This window comes from Prunus avium, chromosome 2 (assembly GCF_965620075.1).
Source record: "Prunus avium chromosome 2, drPruAviu1.hap1.1, whole genome shotgun sequence".
NCBI classification, from domain to species: domain Eukaryota; kingdom Viridiplantae; phylum Streptophyta; class Magnoliopsida; order Rosales; family Rosaceae; genus Prunus; species Prunus avium.
In genome coordinates, this window is record NC_142285.1 from 12,961,585 (window position 1) to 12,981,272 (window position 19,688).

Below are 19,688 nucleotides of genomic sequence, written 5' to 3' on the forward strand. Positions count from 1 at the left end.
GGGTTTTGGTAGAACTACCTCCAATGAAACCTCACATTGACATCGGCTGCATAGCACAATAGCCTTGGGAAGTTCTTCCATAATTGGGATTTTCTCTTCTAGAGCCTTTGTCACTTCTGGGTACATTTTGGCCTTACCCTTCGCCTTAGGGTCCATCAGGTTCTCCCTTGCTCTTCTCTCAGCTGCTGCTTTTCCGGAGCCACCCAAGTCTAATCTTGGTCGAGGTTGATCTGGCCTTAGGAAGTTGGCATTCACCATGTTGGCTTGAGCATTTGGGAATGGATTCTGATCAACACCCATTGTAGCTTTCTCTGGAAATTTCAAGATCTTTCGATCAATGAGATCCTGCACGACATTCCGAAAAACAAGGCAATTGTTAGTTGCATGAGACCATACACTATGCCATTTGCAAAAAGTCTTGTTTCTAAGTTCATTAGCCGACGGAATATCATGACCATTTGGCAATTTAATCATCTTTTCTTTTAAAAGTTGGTCGAAGATTAGTTCGGCTTTCGAAATGTCAAAGGTATAGGACTTGGTTCCGACTCCCTTTTGAGAAGTTCCGCTAAACTTAGAAATCTGGACCGTTGTCGGCCTCTGATCCTTGGAGGCTTTGGACAAAGCCTTGCATACGTGTGGTTCACTGACCACGATTTCAGCCAAGTTTATCCCCGTCGATTCTTCTTCCTCATCTGCCTCCTTCGAATCCACATCTTCGACATCCATCACGTGGTCAGCCATGGTTCTAGATGTGGAAGGTTTTGGTAGATCTCTATAAAAAGTCGGTCGAAATATCGACCGATTCTTTTGTTGTTCCTCCTTTAAAAGATCTTCACATCGATCCACCCGAAGTAGGAGGTCATAAATATCGCGAAATTCAATACCCTCGAACTTCTTCCAAAGATCAAGCAATAACCCACCTTGAGCCAACTTTCCGAACTCATGTTCAGGCATGTTGATCGTACACCTAGCTCTTGCTTCTCTGAATTTCCCCAAGTATTCTTGGACTGACTCGTTTGGTCCTTGGCGCATCTTGGCCAAGTCGGCCATTGACACATCTGGCTCTGGCCGATAAAATTGTTCGAGGAAGATTTGCCCCATGGTCTGCCAATTTGGAACAGAGTTCTGAGGAAGTTTGACATACCATGAAAAAGCAGACCCCGTGAGGGTGCTCGAGAATAGCCTTAATTTCAAGGCCTCGCAATGTCCGATTTCGGCACATTGGGCGGTGAATCGACCAATATGCTCCACGGTCGACTGGAGTCCATCTCCTGAAAATAATGCAAAATCCAAAACTTTGAATCCTCGTGGAAATTCCTCTTGATCAAAATGCTCCGGATACCATGGCGGTGGCCAACCATGTTTTACTCCAAACTTGGAGCCCTTCTTGTTCTTGACTAGGATCTTGCCATTTTGTTGGCAATGGGTTGAAAAACTAGGATGACTAGAACTACCCGGATGACTTCTAGCCAACACTTTGGCCGACCCTTCATGCCCCCCAAGTCCATTTGGTCGGCCAATCTTGGCCTTTGGCTGAGGCTCAATAAACTTGGCCACTTGCAATTGTGGTATCACAATGTCGGGTTTTTCTCCTACAATCATGTCTATTATTTTTGCATCTTGAGTCATGCTCCGACCTTCTTCTTCACTAGATCGTAGGCCATTACATCCTAAGATGGTTGCCTTGGGTTGGACCATATTGCACATATCATCGGTGACCACCTTTTGGGTCTCATCCCCTTGGGTGGAGTCATTTTCCTCAACCAATGTCAGATTCTCAATAGGAAGGTCGACTTGAATATTCAATTCTAAAGTCATCTCACCCACCTCTTTCTCATCCTCATGTTCTCTACCAACCTCATTTTTTCCTAGAGGAGTAGGTGGAACGGGTGGTCTAATTGCAACCATATCAGGAATTTCCTCTTGTGATTGAGAAATAAGGTTGGGGTTGAGGGTTTGCCCCTCGGCTAGTTGGCTAAGTCGAGATGAAATCCTACGCAAACCTTGGATGAGAAGTTCATTGGAAGTTTGTACAAACTCTTTTAATTCAACTTCCATCTTAGATGTCATCTCATTTATACATTCTTCCCCTATGTAGGTATGGTCGCTAGATGGCATCTCACCCACCTTGAGATTATGTTGGCCACCAAAGCCAATTGGATGATCTGCTTGGTGGGAATAATAATTAGGCTGATCATAGATATTGGCCGGATTATTTTGGCCACCTGGGTAAGTGTATTGCCCCCATGCCACTTGATTAGTTTGGCCACCAAAGCCATTTTGATGATTCGAACCATTTTGGTTCATAAGATCACATCCGCCAATATAGTTGTGCCCACCATATTGGCCACCGAAGTCAATTGGATGATCTGCTTGGTGGGAATAATAATTAAGCTGATCATAGATATTGGCCGGATTATTTTGGCCACCTGGGTAAGTGTATTGCCCCCATGCCGCTTGATTAGTTTGGCCACCAAAGCCATTTTGATCATTCAAACCATTTTGGTTCATAACATCATATCCGCCAACATAGTTTTGCCCACCATATTGGCCACCAAATCCGCCAACATAGTTGTGCCCACCATATTGGTTACCAAATTGACTACTCGAGTCATATTGGTTGTTAGGCCCACCTTGATGGGTAAAATTATATTGGCCAGAGTGGTCGTAGTCACCATGTTGGGCGATGGATTGGCTACTCGAGCCATAAGAATCATAGCCGTTGTAGTTCATCGGCTGGTAGGAATGTTGCCATTCCTTTTGGTCGCTCATATAGTTAGTCCCACTGGGCGTGCCAAATTATGTTTCCCTCTTTTCGGCCGGGTAGGCCGATGGAAGGAGTTTTTGGTCCTTCTTCTCTTGAGATGCGTAGGCGTGCCACCACCAAGCCACTTGATGACTTGGATGGAAAGATCGTGTGAATGTGTTTGCGCTTCTGACTTTTAATCAAACGATTGATCGACCAAGCAAGGAACCTCCTCTTGGCCTAGGTTCTTTTTCTTCCTTGAGGTCAAGGGTGATTGAGCTTTGTATGACTATTTTTGGGATTTTTGTGATAAGTGTAATGAATGTAAAGGCAATAAACGAAATGACAGAAATGTAAGTGCGAGAAATGTAAATGCGATAAAATAAATTAAAGCGATAAAGACTTGAATTAAATTCGAATGTAAAGACAATTGAAATTAAATTGCAAGAATGTAAGCTTACACTAGGAAAACGAAGAACTTGGATAATCTGAAAAACTTGAACGATAAAATTCTAGACTATGAATTGAAAAGTACAAGATAGAAAGATAGATTTTGTGTCTTGAGTCGGAGCCCTTTCTTTCTTCATCTGATGTTCTATTTATAGAGCTCCTCAGCTCATGGGTTTGGCCATTCAACTAACTCTGCCTTGGAAATCCTCCCGATGTTAATGCCTTCCGGAGCTCGAGGCGTGAACTACCCGATGTCTCGGAAATCTTCCCAATGTTAATGTTTTCCTGAGCTCTAGGCACGAGCTACCCGATGTCTTGGAAATCCTCCCGATGTTAATGCTTTCTTGTCTTTGAACTCCGCCACTTGTAGGAAAACATCTGCTAGAAAACATCTGCTGGAAAACATCTGCTGGAAACATCTGCTAGAAACATCTGCTGGAAAACATCTTTGGCCTTTGGCCAACATCTTTGGCCTTTGGCCAACATCTTTGGCCTTTGGAAAACATCTTTGGCCTTTGGCCAACATCTTTGGCCAACCTAGCCTTTGGAAAACATCTTTGGCCTTTGGCAAACATCTTTGGCCTTTGGCCAACCTCTTTGCAGCCACTACTTGGCCATTTTGCAATCACTATTTGGCCACCTTGCAGCCAACCTTTTAATACCCATGCCAATTTGAACCAAGTTTGAGAATACCAAAGTAAACCCACGTGGGTCCTCTCGTGTCCAAACCATCTTTTAGCCAAGACTTCCAATTTCCAGCCAACTCCTTGGCATAAGATGCCAAGACTTCGACTTGGATCTTGCCAACTCTTTGAAGCCACCATTTTGCACCCAGCACATTGCAACCCACATTTTGCATCCCACATGTTGCAACCCACAACTTTGCATCCCACATGTTGCAACCCACAACTTTGCATCCCACATGTTGCAACCCATCACTTTGCAACCCACATTTTGCATCCCACATGTTGCAACCCATCACTTTGCAACCCACATTTTGCATCCCACATGTTGCATCCCACACTTTGCATCCAGCATTTTGCAGCCAACATGTTGCAACCCACATGTTGCAACCCACATGTTGCAACCCATCACTTTGCATTCCACATGTTGCATCCCACACTTTGCATTCCACATGTTGCATCCCACACTTTGCATCTCACATGTTGCATCCCACATGTTGCAACCCATCTGTTGCAACCCATCACTTTGCAACCCACAACTTGCAGCCAACATTCCAAGCTTTCCCACGTGACTTGCTGCTTCCTCACTCTCCTTCATGAAAGTTGTTCGTCTACCTGAGGACTAAAATCTGTGAAATTTGTAGATGTTTCTGAATTTTCCAGATGCCTCAAAACGGGTTTGCATCTTTTGTGTTCAGCCATGGCCGCTGGGTCTCTGCAGATTCGGTTTCTGCATTTGGTTTCAATATGTGATTCTCGGATGGTTGTGATTGCTTCACGAAACTTGCTCGAAATTGTGTTGGCTATAACATATCCAAAATTGAAGTTCATCCAACCGTTGTAGTGCCCCCTGCCTTCATTTTTCTGAAGTATGGACTTGGAGACCACTTAACTTAGCTTGGATTTGGAGACCACATACAAACAATAGCATGTCATTTACCTATGCTATTTCAAGAATCAGGTAAATGAATCTCCAGTTATAAGCTTTTTACCTACATTTTAAAAGCTGAAGGTAATTTTGAACATTTCTTGCTAAGTTTGTCTTGGTGCTATATTGACCATGCAGAGTCGAGATTGAAGAAGAAACTCATGCACGCGATGTGCCTATGATCTAGAACTTAGTGTTTGGACAAAATGGTAAGCTACTGTCCCTTCAGTTTGTTTTCTTGACACTCATCAGAAAATCGAGTTATATTCTTATGAGTTTTGCATCACAGGTTCAACTTGTTGTGGAGCAGTTTAATTAGGAAAAATGATTTCCATCAACTTCCAGAGGTGCAGCTTAATTAAGCCAAGCATTCTTATGGAGAACACTTTCCCTAGCTAGTCAAGCCCTGCGTTCTGTCTCTTATAAAAAGAGAGTTTTAAGTCCTTTTAGAGACTGCAATCCCTGGCCACAATTTAGAGAGATCAAGTGAGTTTCAGATGTATTTGGGGTTCTCTAGGGAGAAATGGGATGAAAGAAGAGAGATTAATTTAGTTTGGTTGCGAGAACCTACTTGTTCTTTTTTGTCATGTTCTGGTGCACTTTTGATTTAGTGAATTATTATTGTTGTCGCCCATGGATGTAGCCCAATTTTGGGTCAACCACATTGAATATGGTGCTTTCACTGTTCATGCTTCAGTTCATCGTTCTCTTCCTATTATTACTTTTCCTGTGTTTGGTTTGTAGTCTAGGACTAGAGAGTTAAATGTGGCAAATTTCTTACTCTGCTTCGCGTTGACACATCAAATGCGTAGTTGCATTGGTGTGTTTTCAGAATCACAGAGGTGATTTACAATGCCCCATTGAAGAGCTCCCAAAAATTACTCACAGCAACTTCCATCCAGGTCCAAATCTATCAAATAGCTCATCGTAAAAAAAGAGCTGTTAGTCTCCATTTGGTTGCATTGAAGTTTGATTTGAAAACCTTTCTTGTAATAGCAGAGGTACTTTGTCAGAGAAGAGTTATTCATGTTCTTTGATCTTTTTTCCCCATCGGTTTGCACTTTGTGTTATTAATCAATTGATTGCTTGGATATAATAAAAAACACAAGAGTGAATAAAATAGGTCCCTCATCTCAGTAGAAAAAAATTTGGGAGTTGCTATTGAGGAACAATGGAAGAGAACATACATGTACAGAGAGAGTTCAGGAGAAAGTTGCATGGGGTTGCGAACCGAGTTGTCGGATTTCCTTACTTTGGTCTAATTGTAACCCAAGTTATAAACAGGACCTTAGAGGTTGTGTGGAAAACATAACGATGGTGATGTGCATTGCTCGGGGAGCAGAATTGTGGCTGTTGATTTCTGAAACTAAGAGTGTGTATTCAATTTAGATTTTAAATGATTTTAAAAGAGTTATAAAGTTTATGTAGTTTAATTGAATTTAATAGAGTTTGATTGAATTCTACAAACTCCACATAGATTTTGACTGAATTCGTGTATAGATCTTAACTGAGTTTGTTAGAGTTTTATTATTGATTTTAATGGATAGCAATCAAAACACAAAGGGCTCGTTTGGTACACAAGATTGGCTTGGACTGGCTTGGACTAAATTTAGTACCATGTTTGTTTTATCTAATCCTAGTCTTAGATGGGATTGCTAATACCAGGCCCACCAAAAACACCTCCTTAAGAGGGGACTACTAATCCCATGTGGAAAGGGAAGATTAGCTAGTCCCAATGCTCACTAATGTATAAAATGCATATATTATATTGTAAAATTAATAACATATATTATTATTATTAAACTTACTTACACATACTATAATGTACATATATACATGTATATACACATAAATATATCATATATATATACATACACACACATATATATATATACATATATACATGTATATTATTATTATAATATACCCATATACACATATACATATTAATATTATAATAATGGCATACGTGTATATATGTAATATATATTATATATTATAATACATACATATATATATATATATATCTATATAATATACATATATACATGGGTATAATACATACATACATATATATATATATATATATGTATTTTATAATATATATACATGTATATACACATACATGTCACATATATTATAAAATACATATGTACACATACATAATACATATATTTATACATATATACATATACATAGATAGTTTTGAAAAGAAAAAAAAAAAATCTAGTCCTAGTCCAAGCATACACCAAATGCAGGATAAATGTTATCCAACTTAGACCAAGCCAAGCCAAGCCAAGACAGTCCCTAAGCATAGTACATGTCAAGACAGTCCTATGTACCAAACGAGCCCAAAAGGTTTAGGGGTGATGGTGGAAGTGGTGATGTCGATGGCGGTCATGATGGTGGTTTGTGGATGATGGTGGGGGAGGTAGTAGTGGTGGAGGTGGGAGTGGTAGTGGTGGTGGCGGTGGCATCGGTGGTGGTGGTGATGACGGTGGGGGTGATGGTGGTGTTGATAATGGGGGTGGTAGTGGTGGTGACAGTTGTGGTGGAGATGGTTACGGTGGGGGTGATGGTGGGGCTAGCTAGTAGTGGGGGCAGTGGTGGTGTTGGGGGATGGCGGCGATGGAGGGTGGTGGTGACGGCGATGACAATGATTGTGTTGGTGGTGATGGTGGTGGTGATAGCCATGATAAAATGGTGGTAGTAGAAGTGGTGAAATTATATCTTTTTTTTTTTTTTTTTTTTTGAGAAACAGATCATAACATTGCATTAAGAGATAAGCATAACATCATTAGTGAGAATGGGAGACAACCATTCAGGTCCATCTTCCATCCAAACTATAAGGTCCGAAATAGAAAGTGCAAAACGTGCGAGGCTATGAGCCGCACGATTACAAGTACGAGGTCGAAACTGACCAACACAACTATGAAATGAATTAGCCAAAACCTGAATTTCATTTACTAAACTCCTTCGTAGCCCAAATCTGCATCACATTGGAAAGCCATCTGTATTGCTGCTTGTGCATCTGACTCTAAGTATATATGTTGCAACCCCGAGTCCTTAGCAAGTTATAGACCAAATCTGATTGCGAATAATTCAGTAGCATTGGGCGTAAACATGCCACACACTGGTTTGGCTGCTGCTGCAATCAACTCTCCACGATCATCTCTAATAACAACTCCCAGCCCTCTAACACTATCATTTGTCTTTAAAGCCCCGTCCGCATTAATTTAAAAAAACTGAGCAGGAGGCCTCTCCCAATTCACCACCAGGTTACTTCCTTCTTGAGTCGCGCATGCATACGTACAATTCACATGATAGAATTCTTCTGCCATCTCCTGCATGTGTTGGTAACTTTGGAAAGCATTGGGCTTACGGCCTTGAAACAATTGATCATTTCTTCCATTCCACACATTCCAACAAATATACCCAAAATGCCTAAGTTCCTTATCAGTCAATACAGTCAAGATATAGCAGAATAAATTGAGAAAGCAACCATGATATTTCGAGGTACATGAATCTTGAAGAGCTGAAAATTGCCATACCTCACGGGCTGCAGGACAGTCCCATAAAGCATGTAAAACTGTTTCCGGTGCTTGGTGACATCGAAAGCAAATAGGGTTAGATACTACTCTCTTCACAGAAAGATTTGCTCGACATGGTAAAATCTCAAGCATACATCTCCATAAAAAATACTTTGACTTTATTAGCCACTTGCAGCCGCCATAACCTCAACCAAATGTTCTCAAAGTTGCTGCTAGATGCCCCCACCTCTCCATCTCCGCGATCTCGAATTGCACAAGCAAGCCAATATCCACTTCGTACTGTGTAGCAACCTTTTTTCTCATAATGCCAGACCAGCCTGTCCTCATTTTGTAATACATATCCCATTGGTATACTGAGCACTGCATCTGCTTCATGTTTCCAGAAACTAGCATTAACCAGCTCGCGATCCCAATGTCCTGAATCATTGATCAAGTCACAAACTCGGGTGTTTAGGGGCAATCGTGGAGGAGTGGTGATTCTAAAGAGATGAGGTAGTGGCACCCATTTGTCCTCATAAATAGAAATTTGCAATCCATTACCAACGCGCCAACGCAGTCCTGCCATTAATAATTCTCTGCCCCACAACAAGGATCTCCATACAAAAGAAGGATACACCCCGACATCCGCATCCAAAACAGTGCCGCCAGGAAAATAACGAGCCCTGAAGATGCGCGCTGTCAAAGAATTCGGATTTATAAAGACCCTCCAAACCTGTTTAGCTAGGAGAGCTTGGTTAAAATCTTCAATGTTTCGAAAGCCCAATCCGCCCAACTTCTTTGAGCGACATAAAAATTCCCACCTTCTCCAGTGAATTCCTTGCTCCCCATTACTCTTTCCCCACCAAAACTTTGCAAATATGGAATGAAGCTCTTTGACAACAGACTTAGGCATTCTGAAGCAGCTCATGGAATAAGTAGGGACCGCTTGAGCCACAAACTTAATTAGAATTTCCTTACCAGCATTAGATAAAAAAATTTCCTTCCAACCTTGAACCTTCCGCTTGACCCGCTCCTGGACTGTTAGAAATAGAGAACGCCAATTCCTCCCCACCACCGTTGGCAGCCTAGAGATATCGCTCATGGCAAGCCACAACAGGCACTTGCAGTATATTCTTTGCTACATCAACAATTTCCGCTGTTACATTTGAGCTAAAAGACACCGCAGATTTGTCAAGATTTATCTTCTGGCCCGAAGCTTTTTCATAGGTAGCAAAAATTCCTTTGACAATTTCAAACACTTCCCTTTTGGCCTCTAGGAAAATCAGGGAGTCATCGGCAAAGAAAAGATGAGACACTGGTGGGGCTTCAGCCGCCACTTCCACTCCTCTGATATGTCCCAATTGCACAGCTCGTTGAATGAGACCTGTAAATCCCTCTGCACAAATTAAAAAAAGATATGGGGATAAAGGGCATCCTTGTCTAATACCTCGATGCGGGGTGATATGTCCAAGAGGATTGCCTTGCCACAGGACCGAGAAGGAGACTGTAGTAATACAATCCATGATACGAGTTACCCAACTCTCCGCAAAGCCTAAACGTTTCATCATTGCCTCCACAAAACACCATTCCACTCTGTCATAAGCTTTCGCCATATCCAATTTTAGAGCCATTTTAACACTGCTCCCACTTCGTGGCCCTTTCATATGATGAACCACCTCAAAAGCGGACATGACATTATCAATAATATGTCTTCCTGGAACAAAAGCACTATGTGACTCAGAAATTACCTCTGGTAAGACCATCTTCAATCGATTAGCAAAAGACTTAGCAATCATCTTGTAAAGGACTGTACACAAACTTATGGGCCGAAAATCGGTGACTCGAGGAGGTTGGGCTATTTTCGGGATCAACGCAATTAAGGTTTGATTAAAATCTCGCACACTACCTTCCCCGTTTAGAATGCATAGGCATGCATCACTGACTGAATCACCCACTATATGCCAGTAGCGTTGGTAAAATAAGGCAGGCATCCCATCAATTCTAGGAGACTTGGTTGGATACATCTGACCAAGGGCTTGCTCCAACTCCAAATGATTAAAAGGACGTAGAAGGATTTCGTTCATATTCGTTATAACACAAGGAGTTATAGCTGCCAAAACCTGTTCCATATCTTGACCACCTGTCTGAGTGAAGAGACCATTAAAATAGCTGCAAAACATGGACCCAATATTATCACTATCTGACTGCCACACATTACTATCATCGAAGAGCCCCCGAATGGTATTATTTCGCCCCCTAGATTTAGCCTTCTCATGGAAAAATCTAGTATTTCGGTCGCCTTTTTTAAGCCAAGTGACTCGAGAACGTTGTTGCCACATTGTCTCCTCTACCTCCAATAAGTCATTTATTTTTCTCTCGAATTCTTGTCTGCGAGACACCCAAACTTGTTCAAACTTCCCATTCTGTAATTTGCGCAATTCAACATGGGCAATTCGCAGTTTCTTTTGAATATTACCAAAGTGTTGGCGGTTCCATGAGGTCAAAGAGTTAGCACAGTGAGCAACACTAACCGTAACGTTACTGCAGGACCCCCTTGTATCCTTCCATGCCTCCTTAACCACGTCTTCACAACTAGCCTCTTGGACCCACATTTGTTCAAACTGGAATCTGCGCGTGTTCCTCCTTCCTTGTTGCTGAGTCAGTGTAGTGGATACATTAAGAAGGATAGGTTTGTGATCAAATCCCACAGTGTCTAGATGTTGAATCAGCAAATTAGGAAATCGATTAAGTAGATCTGCATTAGCCAAACCTCTATCCAAATGAACCTCTGTCATGATACTTACAGTTCTTTTCCCTGCCCACGTGAAGGGGTAGCCCTTAAAAGGAAGAGAAATTAGAGAGCAGTCACGTATGACATTTTTGAATTGTGTCATTTGTCCAATTGGTCTCTCCCTGCAACCCTGTTGTTCTTCTGCTGATAAGACTTCATTAAAATCACCCAATACCAACCACGGTCCATCAACTCCGTGGTGCAGTCTTCGTAGCAACTCCCAAGAATGTTTTCTATTGTGGACTTCAGGATGACCATAAAAACCTGTGACATGGAAAGCATCCCCATTTGGCGAATGAACAATAACATCCCCATTTGGCGAATGAACAATAACATCGATGTGCCCTATTGAAGATGATAGTAAATTCATACTCCATCCATGTTTGCACAGCATCATTAGGCCTCCACCCATCCCTACACGTTTCACTACAAAAGCCATATTCATCCCAAGCCGATATTTCACCTTTTCCATTTGTGTCTCTGTCATAAGGGTTTCCATGAGAAAAACCACGTCAGGGAACTTCTCCCTCAAAAGGAGTTTGAGGGCACGGAATGTTTTAGGGTTCCCAAGCCCTCAAACATTCCAACTTAAAATAATCATTGCTCATGGTGGGCCAGCTCCACTGGTCCCACCATGTTATTGACTGTCGTCATGTTTTTTGAACCATCAATTCTTCCTTTCTTGCTTCCCCTCGCTGTTTCCATCTCATCCTCGCTTGTTTTACGCTTGGTCCCTAGCACCACATTGATTTTTTCCGTAGTAACTCCAGGCTCAGTACCCCTTGCTTTCTTTTTCCATTTTCCTCCTCGGACTAAAGTTTTGAGAGGAATAATATCCATATTCATTGACAGCTCATGCTCTCCATTGTGTGGTTCATTGCTTACCACTTTAGGATTTTGGAAAAAAGTTGGGTCTGCCTTGTAGTTGATGCCTTTGTTAGTAATTTTTCCTCCACCATTAGAGAAGTCCAAAGGCTGCCCAGGCCCCACTTCCTCTACCACCGAAACTGTTCCCCCCGCATTTACTATTCCTTGAATGCCTTCCCCTGATTGTCCTCCCAATGATTCTTTGAAACGTGCTGCAGTCAAATTGATAATAGGCGTTAATTTGGGGAGCCATTTATTATGCTCGTCATGAGGAGAAACGTTGATATCTTTTGCTTTTGCTCCAGCCATAATGGGTGTAATAAAATTATCCCCTAAATCATTGTAACTGCTGCCAACCTTTTCCTTCCCCTTCACTTTATTGCACTTGGCTATTGAATCAATTGCCACGTCAGCCCTAGTGTTTTGTGGGCTAAGTGGCATATCCCCACCATGATGTCTGCCGTCACTCCGTCGTCCACCGTCTTGGGTGGCCTCCCAAGCCTCCAATCTTTTACGCCGCTGCAATTCCTCCTCTTCTTTGTGCCTACTCGCCTTTGCAGGAAAAGGCATTGTCATCTTGGCTCCCTTTCCGGAAGAAAGATCATGTTCATCTGTCATTAAGTTAAGAGATTCTCCCCTTGGACATGGCGTTTCAATTTCTTTCTGACCTGCTCCTCCATCCTTGATTGAACCTCCACTCTGTGCGTCTTTTTGAAGTGGACCTTTGCCCTAATTACTTGGCCTCTTGGGGCTTGTTGACCAAGGTTTCGCAGAATCGTGAATCACCCTTAAGAATGAACCATAAGGGTTATCTTTTGCACTTTTGACCACATCATCCACAAATGTGCAAGCACCCATAATATGTCCCATTCGCCTGCAATTGTAACAGAAATCTGGTAGCCGCTCATAACGAAAATCAACCCGCTCTTGTTGTCCTGATGGAAGTGATATCTTTGTCCCCCATTTGAGTGGTTTGGTTATATCCATCTTGACACGCACCCGTAGAAACCGACCCATACATTCTCCCTCCTGTCCTTGAGTCACGTCTATGCATTCACCCATACAGTTTCCAATTTGTCTCCCTGTTTGCACCGTCATGCCGAGCAATGGGACGTTATGAATCTGGACCCAGAACTCAGCAAACTTCAAAAGCATCCTTGATGGCGCAATATTACCATTCGGCTCTTCCAGAAGCACCAAGGCTTTATCAAAATTCCACGGACCGTTGCGAAGTACTCGGTTACGGTCTAACTCCTTTGCAAAGATGAACAAAAAGAGGTTCTCCCCTAAATCTTTCTCTCTGACTTCCCTAGAAGTGTTCCAAATCTTCATCATAGTCTGTTTAAAGGCTTCACAATTGAAAAGCTCGGTTGTTAGCACCTTGCCCACCAAAGCAGTTTTCAACCTTTCATGGACGTCATCTTCATCTGCTTCTCCTATTGGCACAACATCAGTTTCTTCTTCAGTGAGGAGGAGAACTTTGTCAAAAGAAGTAATGACTTCCTCCATCTCGTCTCCCCAAAATACAGAAGAGGATCGCTTAGTGAATCTTCTCAAAAGAACAAAGAAAGAGAAATTAATTTGGGATGTAAAACCTAGAATAAACTCTAGGGGAAAACCCTAACAAAGCCGTAGGGGTGTAGAGCTCTCACGTACCCGTAGGGAGAGAAAAAAAAAGCCTCCTTCGTAGACTACTACGCACCTTTAGTTGTGGTGAAATTATATCTTGAGAATAAAAATAATTTATCTATCAAAATCTTTAGAGGAAAGCAAAGATTTGTCAGTGACTAAAATTAGTCTATAATAAAACGAAATCCACCACTTTTTGTATTTCCTTTAAAATCAATGAGTTTTTGAATACACCCAAACTTTTATTCTTTTAAAGTCGTGATTGAATACATCCAAATTTGAATGGAGTTTAAAAAGTCTAAATTGAATATACCGAGAATTGTATAGACTTCTATAAAATCATGATTGAATACACCTAAACTTTTAAACTTCTTTAAAATCTTTTAAAATCTAAATTGAATACACCCCCTAAGACTCTCAATAAACCTTGCTTTGCCTGTTCGTTACAATTCCTCAGTATTCTGATTTTCCAAAATATTCCAATCCTAGTTTTGAAAAAAGAAAAGGCCAAAGCTCCTCACTATGTATTCTCCTGTTCATTTGATTGAGGAATCTGATTTTCTCATGTAAAAGTCGAAGCTTCTGTGGGATCGAGGCTATCCTTTTCTTCACAGCTTGATGCTGATCTCTGTCTTGTTAAAGCTCAAATTCTTAACCTTCTAAATAAGTAAAATTTAAGTAGAGTGTTCTTTAGGGAAAACCATTTTCCTCCTGCGTCTATAAATTCGTTCATAACAGATACAACAAACTATATGAGTCTTTAAACCTTGTTCAGTTTTCCTTAATTAAAATAAGCATTCTGCTCTTTACTTGTCTTGAGCGTACATACCGAAGGGTGAACTTATGGCTGCTGAGTTTGTGCTTACTTTTGCTGCCCAGGGAATACTGACCAAGGTCACTGCACTCGCCACTGAGCAACTCAGTCTTGCTTGGGGATTCAAAGGAGAACTGGCCAAGCTCAGGGATTCATTATCCCTCATGCAAAACATCTTACGTGATGCTGCGGAGCAACCAACAGATCGGGGCCACACCGTCAAAGCTTGGGTGAAGAAACTTAAAGACATAGCACAAGATGCTGATGATGTGTTGGATGAATTCCAGTATGAAGTTCTTCGAAGTAAACTGGAGCTGCAAAACCACATGAAGAAAAAGGTACTCAACTTCTTTTCAATCTCCAATCCCATTGCTTTTCGCCTTAAAATGGCACAAAAAATTAAGAACATCAACCAACTTTTGGCGGATCTCAAGAGTGAGGCATCTTTGATTGGACTGGTTGCAAAACAAAAAGAGGCAACCACCCAAATTATGGGGAACAGAGAAACCGTCTCAAGCTTTGATGAGGATGAAAATATTTTCGGAAGGGAGGAGCTGTTGTCAGATATAGTTAAGACTTTGATCAAGTCCAGCAATCATGAAAATCTTTCTGTTATGCCCATTGTGGGAATGGCAGGCCTTGGAAAGACAACTTTGGCCAAGTCTGTATACAACGAACCAGAAATAGATAAATCATTTGACACAAAAATATGGGTGTGTGTATCTAACGATTTTGATGTCAATTCAATTTTAAGAAGGATCTTAGAAATACTTAACCCCACAAATGCCAGGATAGAAAGTCGAGAGGCGTTGCTTAAAAACCTCAAAGGAGAGTTGGGAGGGAAGAGATATATTCTTGTACTTGATGACGTTTGGAACGAAGATCGTACAAAATGGAGTAATTTGATGAGTTGTTTGTCAAAACTTGGTTCTCATGGAAGCACCGTGATTGTCACCACCCGCAGTGCCAACGTTGCATCAATTACGGAAACAAATCCTAATCTTAGGTGTAATTTGGATACTCTACAAGAAGATGAATGTTGGTCCATATTGAAGGATAAAGCATTTCCTAATTATGGTAATGCTCCTATTACTGCACATCTGGAGACAATTGGAAGGCAAATTGCAAAAAGGTGTGGTGGTGTACCATTAGTGGCAAAGGTATGTAAATGTTATTTTAAAATACTATTATAATTGAACTACTCTTTACTCTCATCAAAATTGCACACAATATATATATAATCTCTATAATATTTGCATACAAGTCATCCGATCCATTTAGTTCGGTACGTTATTAATAAAGCTCCAACTAAGCAAGTTACTAATTATTACATTTTCTCTCATATCTCTCGCATGCATTTCGCTTCATCTAAACTATTATAATAATATAATAGTTTCAAACAAGACACATTAGCTATAGAATAAAGTTTAGCCAAGTCCTCAAAGAAAACTTTGTTGTGTCTCAAAACTCGCCAACATCACATCTCATATCTCATAAAAGAGTTAGCCAAGTCCTCACCAAACTTGGCCTTTCAACAATAACTCTTCTCCTCACTCATCCACTACGCAGCCATACAAGTGTAATCCAAGTTCCTGTACTAAAATTACGAAACCTAACTGACTGCACCCATCTTCAATTTCACAAATTTTCATGAGCAGCACCACCTCAGATAAAATTCCCTCACTAACAATATTCATGAGTTAGAAAATGCATCCTCCTCAAGACAATAAATTCACCAGTCAAATTCCTCGTGGATAGTGCCTCAATACTCATGGTAGCTCTAGCTCCATATCGCCACCCACACTAATTTACTTGTTTATGATTACTTACGAATCTATGTCTGCAACGGTTGTTGCAACTCCAATCTCACCCCTCTTAGAAACAAACTTTGTCCCTCGCACATGGTCCCGTTCGTACCCTCACCATGCCAATGGGAACCAAGACTGCCAATCTTTCCAACGCTCAACGTTGAAAAATACATCCAAAATTTATCAACCATAATCTTCAATGACTAGTTCACCCTTAATTTTTGAAGGCTGTACATATCTTTTGCTTACTCAAACCAAAGTTCTGATACCATTTGTTAGCGAAAGCTTCACAGGAAACCTTTAAAAGCCCAAGCATACATATCCAAAATATGAGATTACATGGTTCATCTTAAATTTGGCTATGCCCATGGGAGATGGTGATGAATCCGCTAATGGAGCAGAAAATTACAATTAAGAAGGAAATAACCTCTTCCACCATGCAAATTTGGCTATACCTAATTGTTTATTTTGATCATTAGCAATTTTACATATACATCCTAACTAACTCATGTACCAACAGGTTTTGGGAAGCATGTTGCGTTCTAGAACTATTAATGAATGGTTGTCAATTCAAGAAAGTAAAATATGGGAATTACCCGAAGGCGAGGATAGAATCATGTCAATTTTGAAGTTGAGTTTTGATTATTTGGAATCAGCATCTTTAAAACATTGTTTTGCATATTGCTCAATATTTATGAAAGATTTTAAAATTGAAAGGGAGAACTTGGTCCAACTGTGGGCGGCCGAAGGATTGCTGCACTCTTCAAGTAATCCAGATCTAGAGATGGAAGATATAGGGAATGCATATTTTAATATTCTATTGCAAAACTCCTTTTTTCAAGATGTTATAAAGGATGAATATGGAGTTGTTATAACATGCAAGATGCACGATCTTGTGCATGATCTTGCAGAACTAGTGTCAAAATATGATAGAGAAGACAAACCTGGCATTCGACATATGGCACAGACTCCTATCACACCACAAGGAATTTCAAAAAGCAATGTTGGGAAATTGCGGTCCCTATTTTCAAATGGTGAAGGCCTTAGCAATGGCTTGTCAAGTTTTAATGCTTTACGTGTGTTGAATTTATACAAGGCTAACATTGTGGAGTTGCCAAGCTCAATTGGCAGGTTGAAACACTTGAGGTATTTGGATGTTTCTGAAACAGGAATCAAAGAACTTCCAAAATCTATTGGCAAGCTTTATAATCTGCAGACGTTAAGAATGTGTGATACATGGAATCTTGGAAGGTTTCCAAAGGAAATGGAAAATTTGATCAACTTGAGGCATGTTTATTTTGACGAGGATAAGGAAGTTCCATTTGGAATGAGACGATTGACTCATCAGCAGACATTACGTTACTTTACTTTGGATAGGGAAAGGAATCATGAAATTGGCGAGTTGGGTGGCTTAAACCAATTAAAAGGTGAACTAACTATCAGATCTTTGGAACAAGTCAGGGACAAAGATGAAGCAGAGGAATCAAATTTAGGAGGGAAATCAAATATACGAATTTTGACATTAGAGTGGGGGTCTTACAGCCCCAGAAACAACACAAAGAGTGATGTACTAGAAGGCCTCCAACCGAACCCTAAGCTAGAAATCTTAAAGATTGAAAACTTCATGGGTGTTAAATTAGCAACATGGATGATGAGTGGTTTGTTGCTACTCGATTTGAAAGAGATCCGGTTATCCAACTGCAAGGAATGTGAAGAAGTCCCATCACTCGGCCATTTACCACATCTTAGGCATGTTGAATTCCGAGGTATGGATAAGCTTAAATGTGTGGGAGTTGAGTTTTATGGTTATAACCATGTTTACGGTGGTGCAGCAGGTACGAGTACGAAAAGGATTGAGATGAGGGCGGCTTTGTTTCCATCATTGAAAACGTTAAGTTTTTATGATTGCCCAGCTCTAATTGAATGGAAGGAAGTCGATGTGATTACGCCAACAGATGAGAAAGCAGTTGTGTTTCCCTGCCTTGAGGGGTTGACTCTTTGGAAATGCAGGGAATTGAGAAATGCTCCAAATCGTTTTCCATCTCTCCAGAAGTTGTTCATACATGATAGTGACCACGTGATGCCAATAGAAAATATATGCAGTCAACTCACCACTCTCACTCACCTTAAAATTGGTAAAGCCAAAGAGCTTAGTTGTCTGCCAGTAGGGATGCTGGAAAAGAACCAGAATCTTCGGTCACTGCTTATTGGCGGTTGTGAAAAGCTTAGCCATTTACCTGATGGGCTACACACACTCTGTCTTCTTGAGATATTGGAAATAGCTGATTGCCCTAAGCTAACATGCATTTCAATTCACAGTCTCACCTCCCTTCGGGGATTGCATATTGAAAATTGTGGTGGGTCAGCGAATCTACAGATGGTTGATGAGGAGTTTTCTTTAGATGATTTGACAAGTTATGAATGCAATGGGTTGAAAAATATACTGATCAGTGGGCTACAGTCTTGTACCTCTCTACGTTGGGTACGTATCATAAATTGTCAAAATTTGAGGCATTTACCGGTGGATGGGCTACAAACCCTCGTCTCTCTTGAGGAGCTGTACATAGAGGATTGCACTAATCTAGAAGCAATTCCCAGTTTAGACAACCTCACATCCCTCCGTGAGTTGTCTATTCGTGGTTGTGATGGACTCACAAGTCTACCGAGGGGGATTCAATCCCGCACATCTCTTACAAAATTGACAATCAGTAAATGCCACAATTTGATCTCTCTGGCAGATGTCGATGTGTCCAGGTTGCAGTCTCTTTCCAATTTAGAAATAATTGATTGTCGGAAATTAAAATATTTGCCAACCGGGCTACGCTCTCTGAGTATGGAAAGGATGAAAATCGGTATGTTTTGGGAGGAGCTCGATTCTTTCCCTGATTTTGAGCTTCCATCACAAATCCGATGGTTAAAGATCTCAGGGTGGCCTAAGCTCAAATCTTTGCCTCAACAGATTCAACACTTGACTACTTGTCTACAATATTTGTCTGTAAGTTCTTTCGACAGCATAGAGGCTTTTCCAGAGTGGTTGGGTAACCTTACATCTCTTATCACCCTGCATATTAAGGAGTGTAAGAATCTGATGTATCTGCCTACCGTTGAAGTTATGCAACGCCTCACCAAATTAAGAGAACTAGACATTGATGGATGTCCCCGTCCAGCTGAAAGATGCGCCAAGGAGAGCGGCCCAGAATGGCACAAGATTTGGCACATCCCAGATATTATAGGTAATTACTATTCTCAAATCAAATCATTCATTGTTTGTTCATTTCCCTTCCCTCACTTTTCTTTCTCCCGGATTAACTACCATAGTTGACGGAGTTGACCAATTTGAAGAATCGGAATCTTCAAGTCATGATTCGACTGACTCAAATCCTCACCAAACTAGCACAGTTAGATGTTCATGTTTTTCCTCCTAATTGCTTCAACTTTCACA

The 19,688-nt window shown here is 41.0% G+C and overlaps 2 protein-coding genes and 1 long non-coding RNA gene across 3 annotated transcripts; 2 read left to right on the forward strand and 1 right to left on the reverse strand.

Moving 5' to 3' along the window:
• The first annotated feature begins 4,178 nt into the window (after positions 1-4,178).
• Positions 4,179-5,496, forward strand: LOC148296534 (uncharacterized). Its single transcript, XR_015833556.1, has 3 exons — positions 4,179-4,840; positions 4,946-5,016; positions 5,097-5,496. It is a non-coding gene; the product is annotated as an uncharacterized LOC148296534 (long non-coding RNA).
• A 7,228-nt stretch (positions 5,497-12,724) lies between these two features.
• LOC110752262 (uncharacterized protein At4g02000-like) lies at positions 12,725-13,504 on the reverse strand. The gene has a single exon (XM_021952878.2). The coding sequence runs from the start codon at positions 13,502-13,504 to the stop codon at positions 12,725-12,727; it is 780 nt and encodes a 259-aa protein (XP_021808570.2).
• Positions 13,505-14,483: 979 nt separating this feature from the next.
• On the forward strand, positions 14,484-19,688 carry LOC110749031 (putative disease resistance protein RGA4). Its single transcript, XM_088249297.1, has 3 exons — positions 14,484-15,598; positions 16,767-19,479; positions 19,565-19,688. The coding sequence occupies exons 1-3, from the start codon at positions 14,603-14,605 to the stop codon at positions 19,669-19,671; spliced, it is 3,816 nt and encodes a 1,271-aa protein (XP_088105423.1). The 5' UTR covers positions 14,484-14,602; the 3' UTR covers positions 19,672-19,688.